The sequence below is a fragment of the Anser anser genome (assembly GCF_964211835.1).
Source record: "Anser anser genome assembly, chromosome: 8".
Lineage (NCBI taxonomy): Eukaryota > Metazoa > Chordata > Aves > Anseriformes > Anatidae > Anser > Anser anser.
In genome coordinates this window covers 20,116,326-20,137,972 of record NC_139728.1, presented here as the reverse complement: position 1 = coordinate 20,137,972, position 21,647 = coordinate 20,116,326, and the positions used below count along the sequence as shown (strand labels likewise).

The 21,647-nt window shown below is 36.3% G+C and overlaps 1 protein-coding gene across 14 annotated transcripts in view; it reads right to left on the bottom strand.

Moving 5' to 3' along the window:
• Nucleotides 1-9,093: 9,093 nt before the first annotated feature.
• Nucleotides 9,094-21,647, bottom strand: part of USP33 (ubiquitin specific peptidase 33) — a 36,336-nt gene continuing 23,782 nt past the window's right edge. For all 14 annotated transcript variants that reach the window (XM_083846454.1, XM_083846453.1, XM_083846456.1 and 11 more), the window contains 9 exons: nt 20,919-20,964; nt 19,994-20,174; nt 18,611-18,737; nt 16,491-16,660; nt 15,039-15,120; nt 13,906-14,014; nt 12,996-13,098; nt 12,150-12,218; nt 9,094-10,284 (listed from right to left, as the gene is read on the bottom strand). In XM_083846454.1, the coding sequence (XP_083702580.1) occupies nt 10,127-10,284; nt 12,150-12,218; nt 12,996-13,098; nt 13,906-14,014; nt 15,039-15,120; nt 16,491-16,660; nt 18,611-18,737; nt 19,994-20,174; nt 20,919-20,964 (1,045 nt within the window). In that variant the 3' untranslated portion in view covers nt 9,094-10,126. The remainder of the gene's footprint in view (nt 10,285-12,149; nt 12,219-12,995; nt 13,099-13,905; nt 14,015-15,038; nt 15,121-16,490; nt 16,661-18,610; nt 18,738-19,993; nt 20,175-20,918; nt 20,965-21,647) is intronic.

Here is a 21,647-nt window from a genome sequence, read left to right as displayed (position 1 = left end):
TCAGATTCAAAACAACTGAAATCCCACAAGAGAGGGAAGGAAAATTTTTTCTTGAACCTATGCCACTGTTCTCATGCAGTCTTTTGTCCACGTGCCCAAATCTTAAAGAGTAATGGAGCTTTCTGTGTTATTGCAGGAGCACCTGTAAGCACTAACTGCAATCAGTTTGGAAATATGTTCGCTTAGCTAAACAGCTGCAGTGGTTGAAGGCGTTATTGCATTTCAGCCAAGTGCTAGTGCTTTCGCAGTAGAACTGACTGTTCTTCTCAGCTGCTTCAGAGCAAAGTGTATTGTATTTTTTCAAATTCCCATGGCCACTTAAGGGTGCAGTTGAGCAATAGGCAGACCTAATCTGATGGCCTGCTGACAAAAAGCTGCCCTTGCTGCCAGCCATGCACTCCCAGCGCTTGCCCCTCTGCCCATTCCGGTGCTCATGTGAGCATACGTACGGTCAACCAGGCAGATTTCCTAAGCCACCAAGAAACTGTTCCTGTTTCTGGGGTGTTAAATTTTCAGCTAAAAAATGAGCTGCATTGGCTCACAGTAGAGAGACAGACAATGGAGCCAGCATGTGAGAAGTGGGGGAGAAGGTGCTGCCAACAGAGGGGAGGAGCAGGACTATCCTCTTGGCAGCAGTAACCTTTTGGCAACAGGATTAAACCAGTTCATATTGTCTAACCACACCCTGGACCAGGATTTGCCTTGAATTCACTAAGTACTTAAATATTATGTTCTGCCATCTTGCTTAAGAAGCAATAATGTCTAGGGATGGGATGATAACAAAGAGCAACTGTTGTTAATAGTGTGATGTTTCAGGTAATAGCTCCTGCTAATGAAAGGGATACTCCTGGGGCTCCTACCCTGCCTTTACATGCCCCCTGCTTTCCCTGGATTGAATCCAGCATCTGTGTACCTACAGGGTAGTTTGGCTCAGCTGCCCTACCAGAGGAAAATAATATGCAAACAAAAAGCAGTCCATGCGTAGTAAGGAGTGAGATCAAGCAGGTTTACTATGAGATCTCCACCCAAGAGAATTTACATTTAAACCTTGAGAAACCTGCTTCGTTTGAAGCTGGTTGGATACAGCTCTGCTTCGATTCTCTTATCCCCACAGCTCAAAATCTCTTCCATGTGCTCTTGCTATCTGGCTGCCCCTTTCCCGGAGGATCCTGTAGTAGCTTCTGAGTAATTCCCAAGTATAAAGGAACCCACCCACTCCTGCCTAGCAGCATCACAGTGCTCTAATATGTTTCTCCTTCCACAGCCTTCCTGAGTGCTCCTCATGTAACCTACCAAACTTAACCCAACCCAAAGTCTTGGGGCCGCCCTTTTCTCTGTGCAACGACTTCTGTCTTGTACCAATAATGGGTAACCATATTTATTATATATATTTTTTACCCAGCCTTGGGTAATTGATAGGGCAATAAAATTTTTCCACCCTTGCCAATGGTGGCAGTAAAAACCTATTCTGATCAAGAGAAAATGATGCTAACACCGGCTTTTCATCATGTTATAGAGGGACAAGCTAAAAATACTAGATCAGCCCCCACCCCTCAAGTCACTACTTGCTACACAACAAACTGCTTTATTCCCCCCCATTTCACTGAAACCCCACTTCACGTTTGTGCTCTAAGAGCTGCCTAAGACCGCAAGGCCAGGCATTGATGGCGCTGTTCCATGCCTCATGCTTTCAAAGGTAGCATCATTGGTTCAACCTATTTCAATCCATCAAATAGCATCATTGTTTTTTCTATTTAGTCTGAAGTAGCATATTGATAAAGCAAATAAAATGTGATTTTTTTTTTTTTTGGTAACATAAAGATTAACAAAGTTCAGTCTTCACACTTCAGCACAACTGAGTTGATCCTAAGGACAGGTGGGTTCGTTCTGTCACGGCCACTCTGTTATCTTCATAGCACTCTCCAGGAAATGCAGTAGCAACCTGCTGCTGCTTGCTACCCAACGCCACAATTAAACATAGGGTTTGTGTTCTTGGGTGCTGCTCTAGCTGTAAAAAAGGCATGCAGGAGGGAGATTAGAGCTGAATTCTTCTCCAGAGTTCAGCTCAGGCTTATTTGCTCTGACTCAAGGCCAGCTGATTGGACTGGCAGGTTTGTGTGGAATTACTTGGGTGGCTGCACAGTAAGTCCTGGACAAGAGCAGAGACTCTTCCTGAAGCCAGCTTAGGTTGAATAGTGTCAGCTTCCACAGTACTGCCCAAACCTAATAAACCACCCTGGACTGGATGAGCGTTGGCTGAACACAATAGCCAGAAATCTCTGCACTAATTAGTTTGCCAAGTCAGTAATTTTGTTTGTGACTACTTTATAGGTGACTTTTTGGATTTGGTATTTGCAGTTTTTCTGAAAGAAACCACAAGACACTTACATTCTTGAGAATTCAAAAAAAAAGATACAGAAAAGAGCTTAAAGGTATAATAGAGATTAGCTGAGTTAAAGACAATAACATTTTTAAGAGTGTTAAGTTCTTACACATTTATTTAAGTATCCTTACATAGAATCACTACCTGTTTTCAGCGTTAGAAGTCCTCTATTTTGCTGCTCAGCTCTGCCTGCTGTAATCCCTGGAGAGCCCTAAACATTTCTCAGTCATGCAGCCATACATAGAGAACAAACATGAGAAAGGCTAGGGTTTCCCTTAATATCAAGAACAACAGAAAAGCATTTTCAGCATTCTTACCTTAGGCAAAATGCTTTAGATAAACAAAGTTGCTTCGTGTCCCAAAAAAGTTCTGCCTGAGGAGGTACTCTACTGACTCATTTAGGTGTGTCTTCAGTGGTCAGTTTACATCAGAGACTTTAAAGTTTTTTGCCAGAACTTGTTAAAATTTACAATTTTATCAGTTCACTAATATAGTAATTTTTTTTTTTAAACTATTTCAATTACTTCAAATATTACTTGGAGAAAGCCTTTACAGTAGTTAAGTTGCCATGTCAAAAAAAATTACTAAAATCATAACTGAAAGAATAATACACAATTGTGGTAAATTGCACATGATTATAAAAGTGGTCACCTGGTCTAACATCTACTCAAAATAAATCCACACAAGCCATAAATGAACAATGCTTGGTTTTATGGCGCTTGGTTTTGTGGAAACAGTTTAAATTACAATTTTTAAGAAAATCAATTTTTACTTTTTATTAAACAGAATGATCTCCAGTCTTGATAACGTCACATAAGTCACATAAGACTATTTAGGAGTCTTAAGCCCCACACAGACTATTGTGGAGTTCACTTTGATCATTGAAGGATTTCATGTACAACATCAAAAAAGCAAGCTGCCAATCGTAAAAGTTAAACACATTTAGGAAACTGTTAGTTTATTTCCATCTTATGCCCATGTATTTAAAGGAGGGGCAATCTAATCCAAATTGGTCCAAGAAAGTTACAGTTAAGTAGAACCAATAGGTATCTTTCACACTAAAATCCATTTGACTACATTCAGTACATGCAACCACTCCTTGCTCATGAGGTACTCCCATTTAAATGGCTGCTTCCAATTTCAGTAGAGGCTTCAAAGTCAGATACGAGTATTAGCTACACTGTGGTGCATTATTAAAAAAAATACTCCAGACTGAAACGTATTAGATACGAAAACAGCGTAACAAGAAGGCAGCTCTTCTCTTCTATGACACCAAAGACGACATTTGTCCAGCTACAAACTTTTTTTTTTGCTTCTACAATTAAATCAAAGTCAGTCTAAATATTAGAACTCGGGAGTAGACTAGAAATTTAACTGAAAATACTACCCAAATGGATTAATGGCTGAGTGCATTTCTTTTGTTACAGTTGAAAATCTCTAAGTAATCTTACTTATGGTCCTCAACAGAAGAAGAAGGTGTGCGCTTCTGTTGAAATGAACATGCATTCACAGCATGAGCACGTGTTGTATCTCAGTTCATTTGGGTTTGGCATTTTAACAGACACCCACAGATTGGGGGGGGGGCATGGTAGGGAGAGTAAAAAGGCAATGTATCAACCTGGTATCAGGACATCTTGTCTCAGAGCATACATTCAAAAACCACACAGGATAGAACAAAATTAGTCACCTACAAAGTATTAATTTCTGGGCAAAACTTCACAAAATTAAAATGAAAAGGTCTTGGCATTTTCCTTTGAGATAAGAGACTAAAGTTGCTATTTTTCATTCTTGACTGCTGCCTGTTATTTTAAGCTAGGTTTTTCCTTACTTGTGAGAACCAAATGTCTCCTCTTCTCCTCTGCCCTCTTTATTCTCAACAAAGTACTTCAAGATTTACTTTCGTACGTGGTTAATTCCAAAAATGGAACTTAGTGAAGTTCTTAATATATAATAAATTCTTTGTGAGTTCCAAGTGAAAAAGGAGGAACAGGTATGGAAAGGATATACGTTTGTTACACTTATATTTGGAAGATACTGTCTCAGCTTCATTTATATTATGAAAACAGTTTGTGGATGGGTGACTGCTTTAATTTTGCACCTCCTGTGCTGCTGAACAAATGACTAGCTTATAAGAAAAATAAGTGATTGCGATTCGCCTGCATTACATAAAAGCATAACAGAACTGCATAACCACCAGCGTATTCCTATTACTCCAACTTTACTTACTTTCTATTGGAGTGATCAAGATCCTATTGTATTTTCTTAAATCCACTCATCTGCCCATATACAGCACTTATAACTCGTCAAGCCTGTAGTATTGCTAATGATTCATAAAACCTATCAGGCATTAGTGAGCTGCTTCTCACAAATGGACTTTTTTTTTTTTATCTGCATGCTCAGCTGACACATTTAGAAGAGAGGAACGTTTTGTGACAAATGTGTACCAGCTTTCTATGAAATACATGACTCAGCTATTGTCAGCAAACATCTGTAATGTTAGATGTATTATAAAAAGGTGACACTTTATCTTACGATATGGCCGTGCTCACAATTCTTTCATGGAGAAAAGTGCCTTATCACCTTGTTGAATGGCTGAAAGCTAGGCTGATGCTATCAATTAAAAACAAGGCACAAGTTTTAAACAGCAGTATCTATTACAGAACACACGCAAGAAAATAAGTTATGTTTTTCCTCTGATTGTGAGAATAGTCTAATTTTTTTCCTTACCAAGAATATTTTCTAATATCCCAAAATAAACAGAATTTGTTTGCAACCAGATAATTTCTGTGAAATAATGTTGAAAGTGATTTGTCCTTCTTTGTGATACTTCAGAAGTCTAGAACTCTTACTTTGCTTCCTGCTACTAATTGTCAGCTCTGGATGGCTTAAGCATAGAGGGAAGCCAGAAAAGCCATCTGTTTGGAAGAATGAAAAAGCCTAGTTGTTTTACTCATTTCCTGGGCAAAATGAAGAGCTGAAAGGTTTTCAGTGAGAAAACTGCTTAGACTGCAATAAGCCAGATGTATATAGGGAATTCAAAAGGAATAAATGGAACAGGATTTTCTTAGTTCAGTGTAAAATGGTTCTGTGATGAATATGAAGAATCTATTTGCCCCCTTACACAGATAATTTGAAAGTTTTCCTGTAAATTTTCAAAATCTCACGTTTGCTTTTCCAAAGGAACTTATACGATGAATATCTTTATAAACAAGTACCTATAATACAAACAGGAAAGAAGCTTCTTGGATTTAGTCCTTTTAAGAAATCCTAAAATATCTTGTGTTGCCAAAAGCCAAACAGTGTATGAGTTTTGAATCTGAAAATCAGGTTTCTTACATAATGCATGATCATCACACATCAAATTACACCAGATTGCATAAGAAAAAATCAGGCCTAGATGGGCAAATTTAACTTTTGTTCCACAAATTAAAAATGTTTCATCCACCTATTTTCTAGCCAAGCATATTTCCAACTCTTTATGCTGATATCCCACTGCCAGTAGGACATACTGCTAACTCAACAGCTAGTTATATGAAATTACCCTGCTCTGGGGCTCTCTAATGAAATACAGGATTATACACATTTACAAAAGGCTCTAAATATAAATTCTTCCAGATGTCACTAAGCGTTGCACTCTGCTGAAAGGGCAGACTTCTGTGAGCATGTTATCCAAGTTAGCCTCCAGATTAGGGACTAACACACTACTACTTGTTGGCTGCAGTTGGCTGACATCTCTACTTTGATAGCTTGGTCAGAAGTTAATTCCTATCAGCCTGGCTCTATCAATAGAACAGTAAGTATTCCCATGTGACTATGCAACTCCCAGGCAAACCTAAACAGACTTGAAGTCCCACATAAAATATAGTATAATTGAGGAAAATTAATTAAATAAAAAACTAAGTAAATTAGCCTCCATTGATGCAACTGCATATAATAGGTTTTCAAGTCACAGTACAGTATCCAGACAGAGCAGTAAAATTCAAATGCAACATTTCCTTATCATGGCTGGGGACATGTAGCAACAAAGGGTGGGGCTATTTTCTCTTGAATTTGGCAGATTTCTTACCAAAGGGATGCTGCCTTACAGCAATTTTTGTCAAATATACTAAAGGATACCTTGAAAAATTGTTTTCGCTGCGTTCAGGCATCTCAACATCAGGCAATGACAATACTACTCAAAACACGCAGTTACCAAAATGGATTCTGAGCTTGATTACCTTTCTTCTCTTGACACAATTATTGAACGGTGTATTAAGTCTAGCTTACCCAAACTTTCTGGCCATTACTGATAGGAAGACTGACACCCATTATGGCATTTAATATCATTTATCTGTTTGAAAACAAAAAAAATATTTATCTGATGCATCTACTCAAGATCACTATTCCAGTGTAGAACTAAAAGTAATTACTGTAGTGCCTCCAGCCAAAGGTCAATTGAGGAACAGGAGAAATAGACTGCATGTCATTTATATATACATACATATATCAGTATACAGACACATCACCATCCCTAGACGCAGGACTAATTTATACTCTATTTGCAAAAACAGTTTTCTGGACTAACAAAAAATGAATTTGCAACACAATCATCTCCAGAACTTCCTCTGTTTCCTAAAATTCTATTGACATGAAAGGAAAAGATTGGCTTTTAAGTCAGTAAGACATCCCAATGACAAGGGATAATTTTACAGCTAACTTGTTTCATTAAAAAGGCAGACTACTTAGCTTTGACCTCTGAAGTATACTGTAAAAGTGCCTTATTTTGCTACTAAGTCAATAGCTTTTTGGTTAACCTTTCTCTGTCCAATTACACTGCTTACTTATATTACACAATATCTAAAGCATTCTTCTGGATGCTGGGGGTACAAATGAACAATTAGCTGTACTACTTGCAAAAAAAACTTGAAAAAAATTAGAAAAATTAAGCTTAGAGCTGGTAAGCTGTACCCTACCTCCCATGCTGTTTTCTCCAGAAGAGAGGGTTAAAGTTCCCAGACTGAACAGCAGGCTTTTAACAGATCAAATATAGATTCCCAGGCTTCAAACAAGGCCTCCACTGAATTTTCCCCTTCTTGAAATGACAGCTTCCCTGGCACCCAAACACATTGCCATGTTTTCTCAACTGGAAACAAATGGACAAAGAATCTAAAAAGTCTGGTGAAAGGCTTATGGAAAAAAATCATTTCCATAGCCCCTTCCCGAGATGCATTCTTTCTCTGCTGTGAATTGGACCTCTCTTCACAGTAAAGGTTTCTCCTTTAAACACTGCAGTACTGCCTGCCTGCCAGTATACACAAGCGATCCATCTGGAGTTCTCCCACACTGTCTTATTTTAAAAGGCTACTTCCATTTTGGTGACATAAAATCCCTTCCAAAGTTCTGAAAGAGCTAAAAACAAGCAAGTCATCTCTTTGGAACTGTCTCAAACACAAACATTTCATCTAGCAAACTGGGGGATTTCCTTTTTTTTTTTTGTTAGCATGACAGTTGTAGTGTGAAGATGCCTGTCACAGAGGTGACAGAGGCATTTCACAGCTCTGCTAGTTTGAAGTACTCGTTATTGGTTTACGCACATCACAATTTAAGATTATGTTTGACTACAGATTCCCAGGCATCCAGTGGAAAAAACTTCTGTTGAACTGCTAGAAGAATGATTTCTAGGTTCCAATGGGCTACCTAAACCCAGCACAAGTCACCATTGCTAAAGCTGAAGCAAATATTCCTACACATCCAGGAAAAAACATTCACTACCATCTAGCAATATTTTCACACTGAAAGTCTTGCATCTTCCACCGGCATTCTTTTAAGTGAAAGCACTTTTCTGTATTCTGAGTCTTGTTGCTCTTCTCTGAAATAATCTCTCCTCAACTTGCATTTAGTACCCAATAACATCCAAAATTGGGATGTACAGACAATCTCACCACCAAACACAGGACCAAGTAGAGCAGAATAATTACCTCCTGTGCCTCACATCTGATGCTTCCGTTACTATTACCCAGAATATACTTTGGTTTGGTATCACTGGATTTTAACTCTTTGCCTGATCTGCTGTAATAGCCAGAATACGTTGCACAGAACTGCTTCGCTCCTCTGACAAGCCCATGTCCCCAACATTCAATCCTTTATTCTCCTGCAAGTTCTACTAAGGCAGTCTGTTCCACTATCCTGATTACTAAAGAAAAAATTGGGTGGCCAATTGATACCTGTGATACAGTTCAAGTTCGAAAAGTGTTTTCCTCATGTACTAGCCATGCTAGGCTTTGCATTGCTGTTCATTTACCCTCCTCAAACAGAAAACGCCCCTCAGCTGGGATCTGTTTTTAGTTCTAGCTCTTCTCAGACAGGCTGAGGAAACTACTGGGATTTACAGCTATTCAGACAGAACTGTTAACTCCTACACAGCGTATTAGTAACACGGTCAAGTACTTTAGGTTATAGGACATTGTCTAGGACTCTTATAGGTGGCTTTTTCACTACAATGGCTTTAAGTAGAAGTTTGATTTTATACTAGATATGACATTATCCAGAAGAATGTTACAACAGTATTTCTCACTTTGGAGCTACAAGCGTCAACATCATTGCCTAAAAAGAAAGTAGTCAGGAAATATATGGGTGTAGGAGCAGTATCACAGCATTACTCGAAAAGTTTCTGTATGGACAGAATAAATGAAAAACATGAAAAAAGCTTCCCCCACACACTCCTTCCAGAGTTTCAGGTTTCATTTTTTTCTTCCTTTTTTTTTTTTTTATTGATCCAGCCTTGAATAATGCTGCTTATTTGGTAACAATATCAGGCAAAAAAGAGCAAGTGCCATTCTGCATTCCAATCTGACTCATTTAGTAAAGTTTTGCAATATATACATTTTATCCAGCTTCTGACATTATAGGTCATCATGCCAATGAAAAATTACCAATACAATAAAATCCTTCAAAAGCAACTGTGAATGTAATTCAAGAGACCAGACAATTTAATTTCTGAAATTTATATCACTCATGTCCATAATCATTTTACATTTCACACTTCATGCTCTCAAACATTACCCTAGAGAAGACTAAATCTTTTTGTCACAGACACTATTAATTCTAGCCAGGTTTATAGAGTTACAGAAGCCTAACGATGCAAAATTAAGCAGGTAATAAGTTATGACATTTGCTGACTAAAACAATATTTGATCTATGCTAATGTTTGATCCATTCAAATACGGTAAGTATTTGGATGTTATATACTACTCATTTGATATACTTACAGTGCAAAATAAGTGAGAATTTTTTTCCTGAGCATTTAGGAAATTAAAATCCTTTATCATTGATTGCAATCCATTTAAAATATACTCCCTTTATACTTAGGCTTGTCAAGACTGTACAATTAAGACAGGCAGAAGTTTGTAGGTATCAGAAGCCCAATCAGGAATCAGTAGGGTTATGTAACATCTCTAAAATTTTGTTCCCATTTTTCAAGTCTAAAGACATAACATGATTTTGACTTCAACTTAAGAGTCCAGAAATAACAGTGTTTCCATTTACCGAACAGTCCAATATGTACAAACTACATGCCTTCCAAAACAGAGAAACAGTCTTCATTTAAACAAATTGTAATACATTTCAACTTACTATTCTGTAGTTAATGTAATGCCCAGTGAGCTGTGCCTCCAACAGACATAAGAGAATAAAACTTTTAGGAATGTATATGGGGCATTTTGTAAGGAAGTTGGATTCCTTACAAATTCATCTTTTCCTCAGTAGCTACAGACCATGAGTTTCTAATTCAATCTTCTCCTCTGTCTGCAAGATATCAGGTTCTGCCGGAGGAACAGGTGGTCTGAGAATAATTTCTGGACCTCCACCATAGATTGACTGAAGAAAATTCCATGTTTCTTCAGATATCTGTCCAGAATCTGCACCTGGAAACATTTTTAAAAAATTTAATTACTACTTAGAACAGTTTTTTTTCACGATTCTTTGAAGCCCATAACAGATACAAGAAGAAAGAAGAACACAATTCAAATTTAACACCCTAATCTAATTTGCATTTTTTCCTTGCGCCAGCTACCAAACCCAATGGCATGTTCTGTGTTAACTTTATACCTCTTCATTACTAAAACTACCTGCTCTCAAAACTATCCAGTACTTAACACATCAAGCATGAAATACAAAGTTTCTCTAATAAATATCTTATATTTATCCACCAAGCTAACAACTTGTAGGTCTTGGGAGTTGTGAGGCTGCTTCCTGGTATGGAAGGACTCATGTTAACAGAAGGACATGCACTCTCATCAATTACAGTGTGAAGTTCAAAGACTCAAGATTCTCATGTGAAATAAATTAGTATTGATAGTAAAGAATTAAAGTTTGCAAGCCACAGTGGAATTCTCAGAACCACAGACAGAAACCACTGTTAGGGCACTCACAGCCCTGCTAATGCTCCATGTATGTGGCATGATGAGTCAGCCTGATTTTTTTTTTTTTTTCTGTCTGAAGTCTTTGCTTTTTTTCCCCATTCCTCTGGCTAGAGGTCTCTCTTCTGTCTCAGCTCAGCATCCAATAATTTCTGATTCTCCATAACCTTTTAGAGCAGCAAGGGGCAAGGAACATCAACATATTGCCCCTGCAGGTTTTAACAGAGGGATCCTGTCCAATACAGTTGAAGTGCATTCTCTGCACTAACCTAGCCGCAAATAACTCTTAATTTTTTACCCAAGTTCTGATTTGAATCAATACAGCTGAAGTGAGAAGGTATCAACTGCCTATTTTACTATCAGTTATTGACTCTAAACTGATTTTTTGTAGCTGTTGCTAAACGTCACTCAGATGATTAAAGCCTTGCATTTTATTTCTGTGTTAAGAGCTTAAATCATTAAAATGTACTACAAAACTCATGGGAGCAAGATTCCATTGCTTTTTAAATATGCTCTTGACATTTTACAGTTGGTGAGATTCATGCTGGGTCTAGAGGCCTCTAGTGAAATGCCATTGGTAGGTCCACTGTATGCTGAGGCATTAAGTTAAATTGACTTTTTTTTTTTAAGCTTGATTTTTTGCTCAATCTTGACACTGCAATTTTTAGATTTTCTTTTTTAAGCTGAGCTAAAATGCATATCAATATTCATATTATGCTTTCATAGGAAGTCTAAAGTCTTCATATTAGATTTTTTTGTCTCTCTGTACCTACAAGTTTCAAATAGATGGCATTAACCATCTGACTTAAGAACAATAAAAAAACTGTCTTCATATACTAGAGAAATTTTTGCAATACTCAGTGGTAAATAACTCTCAAAAATGAGCAACAGTATTTATTTACTGTGATTTATTCCTTCTATCAGAAGTGGCTCTCAATTCAAATTAGATTTCAGGATTCAAGTAACTGCATACAGATATGTGACAGTCTAAAAGCCAAGCACCTCCAATTCACATTGAGAAAAGAGAACCCAAACAAAACCAAGTGATACAAAACCAAAGCACACTTTAGCCATTTTAGAGTTACTCTGTATCTCCTCCTACACTCTCACCTGCACTTAGATTAGCCTATTATAGGTATTATTTAAGAACAAACTGGTCTCCCAAAAAATGGGCCTTTGAATAACTGTCACTTCCTCATCTGCAACCCAAATTTACTTTTTAAGATTTTTATAAAGTAGAGCAGAACACAGATTCATTAGGTATTACCATTTTACCATAACAGTTAGAAATAAGAACTCATACTACATTTACTGAACTTCAACAAATACATCATAAGGATCCCAAAACTGCCGTAGTATCAGACACCTACCTTGTTTTAGCACAGCATTTCCACATTTTGTTATTGCAATCTTAGCATTATCAATAGGACCAGGGGGATCTAGTGTGATAGAAAGAATGATTAAAATTGGGAGAGCTGAAACAAAAGGAAGGTTGGAGTTTCCATTTTCAAATGGAAGGAGAAACAGCTGGTTTGTCTACTGCTTGTTCTTTCTTCTCTGCTTAACAGTATAAGTTTTTAAAAGCTAATCAGAATTGTAAGTAAGAGGAAATTTTTCAAAGCATTTCTGATTACAGTAAGTCTTCAAGCAACATAAAACAACTCTAATTCTTACCCCCTACCAAAACTATCCTAAAGCAAACTCCGATAAGGTTGTAGAATATTTTATCAGTGTTTCCACTTCTAATCTTTAGAGGCACTTACAGAATGTTAAAGTTGTATTACAGTTTTTACTCAGTTATCTATGAGTTTATGCTGTGACAGCGAGATCAGCTTTCTGCAGAGGCTGCAGCATTATCTTCCAGTTTGTACTTCAAAAATCTAAGTATCCTCCCTCGTACCTACATATAATTTCCCCTCTGCTGCCAACAGCAAGCACCCCTGCCACCCCTTGCAGAAAACATATAGTGCTTTTTCCACACCTATCCCATTACCCCTTCCTGTGAATTACTAAGAAGGTTTGACTATGTATTTTGTAATTTGATTCCTAGATATATTTACAAGCTATCAAACATATTTATAGGCTTTTGTTGCATTCTTTAGCTGTTCTTCCTGCATGCTTCTACTGAAGTAGAAACAGTTTACTTAAATATTACCACTATGTGGCAAAAAAAAAAAAAAAAGAGAACCCGTATTTTGAAATGAAGCACAACTTACCACTGTCTTTCCCTTTTACAAATCCTTCCCATTCTCTGAACCATTGCATACTGATGCAGTAAAAAGTTGATGGAGATTCTTCTTCTTGGAATGCTCTATAAAGCTAGAAAGAAGAAGAATCCTTGTTTTTCTGGCCTTTTTTTTTCTTTTCTTTAAACTACTACATTCTTTTAGCCACTCTATTAATAACATAGTATTACACTACTACAGAACATTTTGAACTAGTGGCCATCGTAACAGTAAATCCTTGGTGAATTCCTGAGGTGAAGTTTTGAGGTAGTGGTAGCATTCATATTAAAAGATTATTTATTCTTTACTCAAGAATGTTTTTTCTCCTGGAAACAGCAATGAGACTTAGAATAGACTGGTTTTCCTTATTACAAATGCTTACCCATCAAACCTTACTGGATAATTACTCTAATGGCTGAACTTTCAAGTGGTAGAAGAAATATGAAAACTTATTTGTATTGAACTAGACCTATTTATATCATTGGGAAAAAAAGGTATTTTTTTTATAAATAAAAATTCTCTCTTCAGATATCTAATTCAAATTTTAGGAAATATAATATTTTTTTTCTTTTTCAGAGACTAAGGATCTTCTGCTTGCACAGAACAGATCACTGGAAGCATATTAAGAACAACTGTTTCTGTGGCTGTAGTCAGTTTCCATGCAATTAAGAAACACATGAAATATCTTCTCAAAGTGCATTTCTATACAAAGAAATGCATGGGATATCGCAAGAACATTGTTGTTGCCAGCAAAAAAAGGATTCTGTATAGATATACACTTGCTTAATAAAGTCACTTTGTTACAGAAATCACCTATGCAATTTTGCTAACCCCTTGTGTTGAGTCATGAACACCAGGGTATGTTGAAAAGCAGAATGAATAAGAATTGTTTACTTTTTACCCGTATAAACATCTCCAATTCATTTTTCCTTCTTTTTTCAAGCCTTTCAGACTCTATCTGGCAGGTATGACAAACGTATAGATGGTTAACAGCTGGTCCTCCTCCATACCTGTGGTGACAACAAAAATAAACAAACAAATCAAACACAACATTAACCTTGTGGAAAACACTATGTAAAAAGGATCACACACCTGTAGACATCAAAAGTGTCAGCTTCTTATAATATTTATTTGAAGTCTGATACATGCCAGTCACACTGATCTATAAATGCCATCATTCATTTTCCTAGTACTATTTTGTACTTTATCTTAAGATAACCAAGTTCTGACTAACTGAAGTGGAAATATGCTGGAAATAGTATTGTTCCTATTTCTCCTACTTGTGGCTATTGAAACTTAAACAAACCTTTACCTTTAGCACTTAGATGACCAGAAATTAACACCTAAAAATGCTTAATGCAGGTGTGATACACAGTCCTTAAGCAAAGCTTTTCTGCAGCTTCTTGTTACACATCTTTTAAGAATTCCTTGTTTGTAAGCAAGCACTTACATGTGACCTACACGGAAAGCGTGGAGTAGTAATATGGAACATTTATATCTAAGTTATTTTGAAGCAATACTGGCAGCTGAGTCTACGGATTCAAAGCCAACATAAAAGAAAAGCTGTCTCCAGCCAACAGAGAACAGGAAGCTGATACAGAGAGCTCTTTCAAAGTAACTCTTGCGGAGTACTTTTTCTGACCTACTTTGTATTATTTTGCACATACCATACATGTTTATTAGTTTAATACTCAATCATTATCCCAGTGTCACACTATTCTACGTAGGCTTCTAGAATTACTTTGCACAAGCAAATTAAACAATTTGGCAGTTTGCCATCCCTTCACTTAGCTTTGAGCCTAGAGTGCATGTATTTTAATGAGCCACTAATTCTAGAAGCCTGATTTTGGTGCTTGGAACATATCTGCTCTCAAACTTATATTGCAGCACTGAAGATGACACTTCGAATTTAAACTACAACAAGTACACAAGTTTTTATGAGCCACTAACTGAAGAACCCTTATCTTGCTGCTTGGCATGTATTTGCCCTCAAACTGTATCACTGGATATTTTCAGTTACAACATAAAACGTACCTGCTATACAGATTATCCCATATATTTTGAGGTAGCATGACAACTAAGTCCTCTATGAAGTTAGCTTTGTGTGGAGGAACACCTGCAGAAGCAACAAAAGGAACAGACTTTTGTGCTTTGTTTTTTTTTTTTTTTTTTAAATTTTTGAAAGTATTTTAAGAAATTTTGGGATAGACAGTGTTAGAGGTTTCTAAATCAATCCCCCTGTTCAAAGAATTCAAAGTCATGCGAAGCAAGCTTTATCATATTGAAATACATTACTGTATTCAAAGAGAACACTAAAATTTGTCTTTTATGAGGTGAAAAGTTCATAAAAGAAGCAGGAGCAAACTATAAGAGATTAAATAGTTGGAATCCCTTTAAAATACTGATTGCAACATGCTTCTTAAGATACACAGTTAAAAATGGTAAAGAGTGGTGAGATAAACAAATGCTCATAAGTTACAAAACTGTCTACTAAGAATCTATTTATTTGCTGTAGACCTTTTTTAATTACTTTGAACAGCATAAATGGTAGAAAGTAGTGAAAATTCAAGGGAAGAAGAAATAGAGGCGCTTGCTGAATTAGAAGTGTTGAGTTGAAGTGTATGGTAAGCAGCTATGTGTTATGCAGGGATTCTTTTCAATAGGGAAAGATTTAGTAGCTGCAACACTTGTACAACAAGAGTCATCTGCCGTAGCCATGCAGAAGGAAAAACACAGCCAGAAGTGCTCCCACGTACACATTCTACAAATGGCTACAGGGGCACAGTATTCCTATATTCCATGTTTGGTTCAGCAGCAGGTGCAACACCTAAGTGCTAACCTAATACAGATGCATTTTATATTAGTAATCAGGTATGAGAATACCACAATGATTTGTTGGAATGTTGCCATACAGATACGAGCATTCTACAAAACAGATTTTACTTTAATATTCTTTTTAGCTTTATTAGCACTTAGCACAAAGGAAAAATTTTTATGCTTTTATGCAAAATATACAGAATGACTACTCTATTTATCACACTGATATGTTCTGGACACTCTCCAGCAGACCAATTTCTTGTTCCACATCTTCCAAACCTTCTTGTTGCTCCTAGCACATATCTGAGGAAAATATTGGCAGACCTAAGTATTAAGGACGACGATGATAGAACAACAGGATTTTAAAAAATGGGAATATAACTGTTTAACAAACAAGCAGATAAAGCAAACTGTTCCTCTTTAAGGAATCAATAAAGCTTACACATAAAAGTGCACTGAAAAAAAATTAGGAGGACTTCATATGGTATAATTTCCAACTAGTTGGCTACTAAAATAACGGAAATAAAAGTTACCTAGACATTAAGGATAAGTAGCTATAATATTAAATTACTAAGCTACTTAATTTACTTAATTAAAACAAGTATAAAACCCTGTATAACTACAGGTTGACAAGCAAATTCTTTCTAAATGATGCTGTTGCAGTCTCACCTCCATGCATACAAAGGAAGTCATTATTTGAAATTGGTCCTGGCTCCGCAAAAGTCTTGAATTTATTTAACCACTGTCTTGAAACATAGAATTGGAGAAGACTTGGTTCCATCATATTCAGTAGGCCTGATATTCTCCGTCTCTCCCTCTGAGCTTCTTCACTACTCTTTCTATTAGAGAAATAATAAACAAAGATATATCCTTGTATACAATGCAGATAACTCACTTTACAAAAGAGAACTAGATTTTCAAGTAAAACGGGCCCACACTAGTTAACACGTGAAAAGCCTCACACTTTTCATGAACAGCTAGAGCCACCATCTAAACAGGTGGCAAAGAACCTGCAGTGTCACCTCACAGAATTACGTGCCACAACAGTCAGTAGTTAGTACAGAACACGAAGGGCTCCAGACTTCTTGCCAAGTCTATTCTTGTCCTTTTTTTCCTGACAAAGCCACAGCACAGGTGTAATCACACTTAGAAGAAAAGACTTGCCTGCTTAGTTCAACAACTAAAAGACCCTAACAGCTCCCATTCAACTTGCCAGCCTGAGAAAACAAATAGTTGGACTACAACAGAGAAAGTACACTACAATACAGGGGAGTATCCTAATACAGGAGAAGGAGATAAGGCTCTGGCCATCTGCCCATTTTCTCTATGCATTTTTTGAGCTAAAGCTTCCCAAGCTGTCCTCCTGTGACAGATGTTCCTTACGCAGCTTCAGAATTAAGGTTGAACAATAGATTCTGTAATTCCCCTATTTTTCTTGTTAAAACTGCTGCTGTTGTCGAAATGGAAGTCTCTCTGCTCTCTTTATTGATACCGGATAGAATCTCTCTTCTTCAAAGGCAGGTTTGAACCATTTGTCCATTCATTCCATCCTCCAAACCCCTGACATGAAACTTGACTCAGCATCGCACAACAGCTGGGCTACCTCAGTTAATATACGGAGTCAACATGGACTCAAATACCTGGTAGAAAACCTTTAGATAAACCTAATGGCTATAGCAAAGACTACTTACAATATAGCAAAACAATAAAAGAGAAGGAAAACCAAATGCTATGTATGAACCAGTTTAAAATAAGTTACACTTTAAAATTCAGATCAAAATTATTTAACAAAAAGGTAAAATTCTGAAAATGAAATTCACGCAGGTAAATTCATTTTCCAGCTGTAATTCAAAAATGCATATGTATCTCCACCGAGCTTTTTAGAAAAGCGCTGAAATAACATTAGAGCGTTTGGTAGTATTTTGTGGGTTTATTCTTTTTTAAAATCAAACTTAAGGAACGCTCTTCTTTCATTATGTATTTTGTTTTTAATACATTTGCCCACAATCAGGTACAGTGTTCTTACACTACAGCATGACTTACATATTCCTTTTAAAAGACCTACTGAGTCAGACTCACAGGCTTAGGTCAGGTGGTGACAAGTATAAGTGGTCCTAATGAAAGCTAGAACATTAACAGAACACATCCTATTTCTTGTGCAACCCTGACACAAGCTATTTTGAAGTCAACTTTTAGTGGAAATTTGATGTTGATACCAGAAACTTAGAATTTGAAAATTGAGTCAAGTTGCTTTTATTAACTCAAGTACAAAAATTCCTTGGACTGAAGATGATAATAACATGACTTCTTGACTTTCATTTTGACTTTCAGGAAAATACCAGCCTATAAATTCCCTGAAATTAAATTACAACACAGTAAAACTCCTGTTGTTCCACATCCCATCTGCTAAAGAGTTTCCACAATTCCCTTTAGAGCTTTAACAATCAGAGTCTGTATACAAAATCTCCCCTTGTGCAGAATTCTTTTCCTCTAATTGAAAACTAGGCAACTGTTAGAACTGGTAATGCATTACCTCAAGTTCTCTTTTTAGGCATCTTTTTATTTTTATATTTTTGCAGGTTTAGTTTTTATTTCAAGTTCTATATGTTTTAGCAGTGACGAAGCAAGTGTTAAGAACATAACTGAAGAACTAAGTCTCTCTCCAAGATAGGCTTTTGTGGTTGGTCAAATTCTTCCCCCAGAGCAGCTAATTTCTGAAAGCTGAATGAAACTGCCCAATTGCTTAAAAGGTGACTAATATTCATATCATTATACTTGTAATTTCTTACCTGTAGAACAGAACATAGGCTTCTGCATTTTGTACTGTGGATTCTGATACTTCTGTGACACTCTGGTCATCAAATTCATACCACAAATTATTTAAATTGTTTCGACAATAAGCTATATAATGTCCACCTAGAGTGTTAGAACAAAGGGTTATTTAAAAGCATGCAAAAGCCACTCATTTTACTACTTTTTCATGTATGGCAGAGTAAGCCCAAAAAGCAAATATTTCAAATGGGAGAAGTGTTAATTTGTTAGCAAGACAAGACATGGATATTAACTTCTCTCAAATTCAGGATCAGCCTTTTTTTTTTTTCCTGCATTTCTAACAGACAGTGGAAAGTCAGACACCATTTTCAGCATATTCAAGCAACTCTTGAATTCTTCAAGCCACTTGTGTAACACATTCCTGAACCACAAAATTCAAATCAGAAATAGGCCATCTGAACAATTTGCACAAATCAGTTTCCTTGATGAACTCAAATTTCAATCTTTTTTTGGTAGAAATTAGCACAGATATTTAACAGCTACATGATATCAAGACCATACTCCGTTTTGAATACTATTCATAATACATTTTAAATTACTACTATTTTTAAAATACATATCCAACTGACAATAATTAAATAATCAAACAACAACTGAATTTATTAACGGAAGTATCATTCACCAAGCATGAAATGGAAAGTGAAACAGCATCCAGAAAACAATGGCTACCTCAAGTCTGGGGAACAGAAGCAGTTATCTAACTTAAAAAAAAAAAAACTATGAAGTTTCAGGCTTCTTGCTTCAAACTTTTCTTTCTCCCAGTTTCTAAATCTTACAAATGCTGAAAACATTGGGGCAGAAACAAACCCAACAGATAGCACTAAGAAGTTTATTCAGCTAGTCATCACTATCCATTCCCTATTGTGGGATTAACTGGCAGTGATCATTCGAGCAAATGTCTTTAGAAAAAGATTACTGACATCTTCATGGTGCTTTGTGAATTCTTTCCAAGAAAAAGATATACAAAGCATCAAAACTCTAGACAAACAACAGTTATGCATAAGAGCTGACCAGCTAACTAGTCACATGTTGAGACGTAACATTATTTGTACATTTACACAGCTCATTTTCAGTAGTGCATATAGTACGTACTTACTATTCCAGAATCTTTTTTTCCCTCCACATTCAATTTTATTTAGGAGCACCATACAATTTCAAAGATGTGTAATTGCTAAGAGCAAGCCATCTTATTGTTTATAAAGTAAAAATCACAGAATTTAATTTCCACATTAAAATTAACCACTCATCTATTTACTCTTCAGTATATCAATATTATTTTTAAACAGAAGTGCTGATGTGAATATTAACTGCAAATGCAAAGCAATTAACCTCATACTTACTGCTGGCAGTTCCATGATGGCAGATGACAGATAGGAGATCATAAGTCACTATCTGAGCTGGACTGTCCTTTGCAAGGAAAGGCTGAAGATCAAGGCCTTCCAATGGAAAGGACACATGGGTCCCAATTTTTGTGGAAAACATAAGTTCGTGTCTAAATCTTTTGAGATGAATGCACAGTATCTGTAAGAAGGATCAACATATTCACTCAAGAAGAAATATATATGCTACTATTTGATATTTAATAACTATACTGTACTATGCCATCTTCTATCACCTCAAAAGGATCACTTTTCTCTATGGCCTGAGGAAAACGATCACAAGCTCTGTGTTGCACAGGTTTTTTTTATTTTTTTAAAATCAACTGAGGCTCAAGGAATTCCAAACGAATTTGTGATTTTGTGATTTATTTTTTTTTATGATCAAACACTTACTTTACTGACAATATAAAAGGACAGTCCTGAACTGTTACTAACACTGATGCAGCAATGAGACATACCTTTTCTCTTTCTTAATGTGCATAGTGCACTGTCTTGTCACAGGGGACATGAATTCTTCCTGGTTATTGCAGCCATCAACTCATGAAGTATAAAATTGGATTACTTTTAAAATGTAAAGTTACAAGCATGACTTATTGAAAAGATTTCCAGTCTGGCTGTGCTATTTAGTTTTGATTTACAGCATAAGTACGTTCTGCAGGCTGACAATAACAAAAGGAAAAAAAATTCTTCTACCTTTACGTTTTATGCACCAGGTCCACTTTCTACAAGGTGAATAATCAAATATTGCTTGCATTCTTAAAACAAATGCCAATATAGGCTTTCAAAACGTAACATTATAAACGCAACTTACTAATGCAACTCTTAAGCCTTACCACATTCCTAATCATGCAGAAAAAGTGCTTTTAAGTGCATGTAGTAACAGTACCTCAGGAAATTTTTGCACTTTGCAGAATTTCACTCCATTTCTTAACCTAAGCAAAGCAAAGAATAATCCACGATTAGTTCTTAAAAGGTTTCAATTTATTGTGCTATGAAAGTCTATGCTGAATAAAAGTCTAAGTTGAACTTAAGTAAACCCAAAATAAGTGAAGATACTAAGTGAACATCAGTAAACCCAAAATATAGACTAGACGTGGAACAGCCAAAATGATACACACAATGATGTTTCAGAAGAAAACAATCTGTACTGCGGAAAAAGTCAAAGCAGCAATTACAGATAACCAAGTTCCAGCTAACTGTTTCTCTTAGCATAAAGGAAAGACCTTTAAACTGATTATTCAGCAAAAGGAAAAAGAAAAGAAACCAGTTACGTTTATTTTTAAGAAGTTATACACAGCAGATGCCAGCAATATAGCAAAGAATAATGCTCCTTTTCCATACAGGGCTTTGAGCAGTCTTCAGACGACTTTTGTTTCTTGGTTCTTTAGTATTTAACACACGTGCATGCATGTGTGTGTAAATCTATACAGATAAATTTTTCCACACGCTGAAGTGACCTACTACATCTCAATGCTAGGCTGCCAGTAATAGACAGATAAAAGCTTTTATTTTATCATTCAATCAAAAAAAAAAACAGTCTAGAATTGCAAGGAACGTGAAAAAGTATGTATCACATTCGTTTTGCAATATGGTACAGTGAATTGGTGCTTCCTGA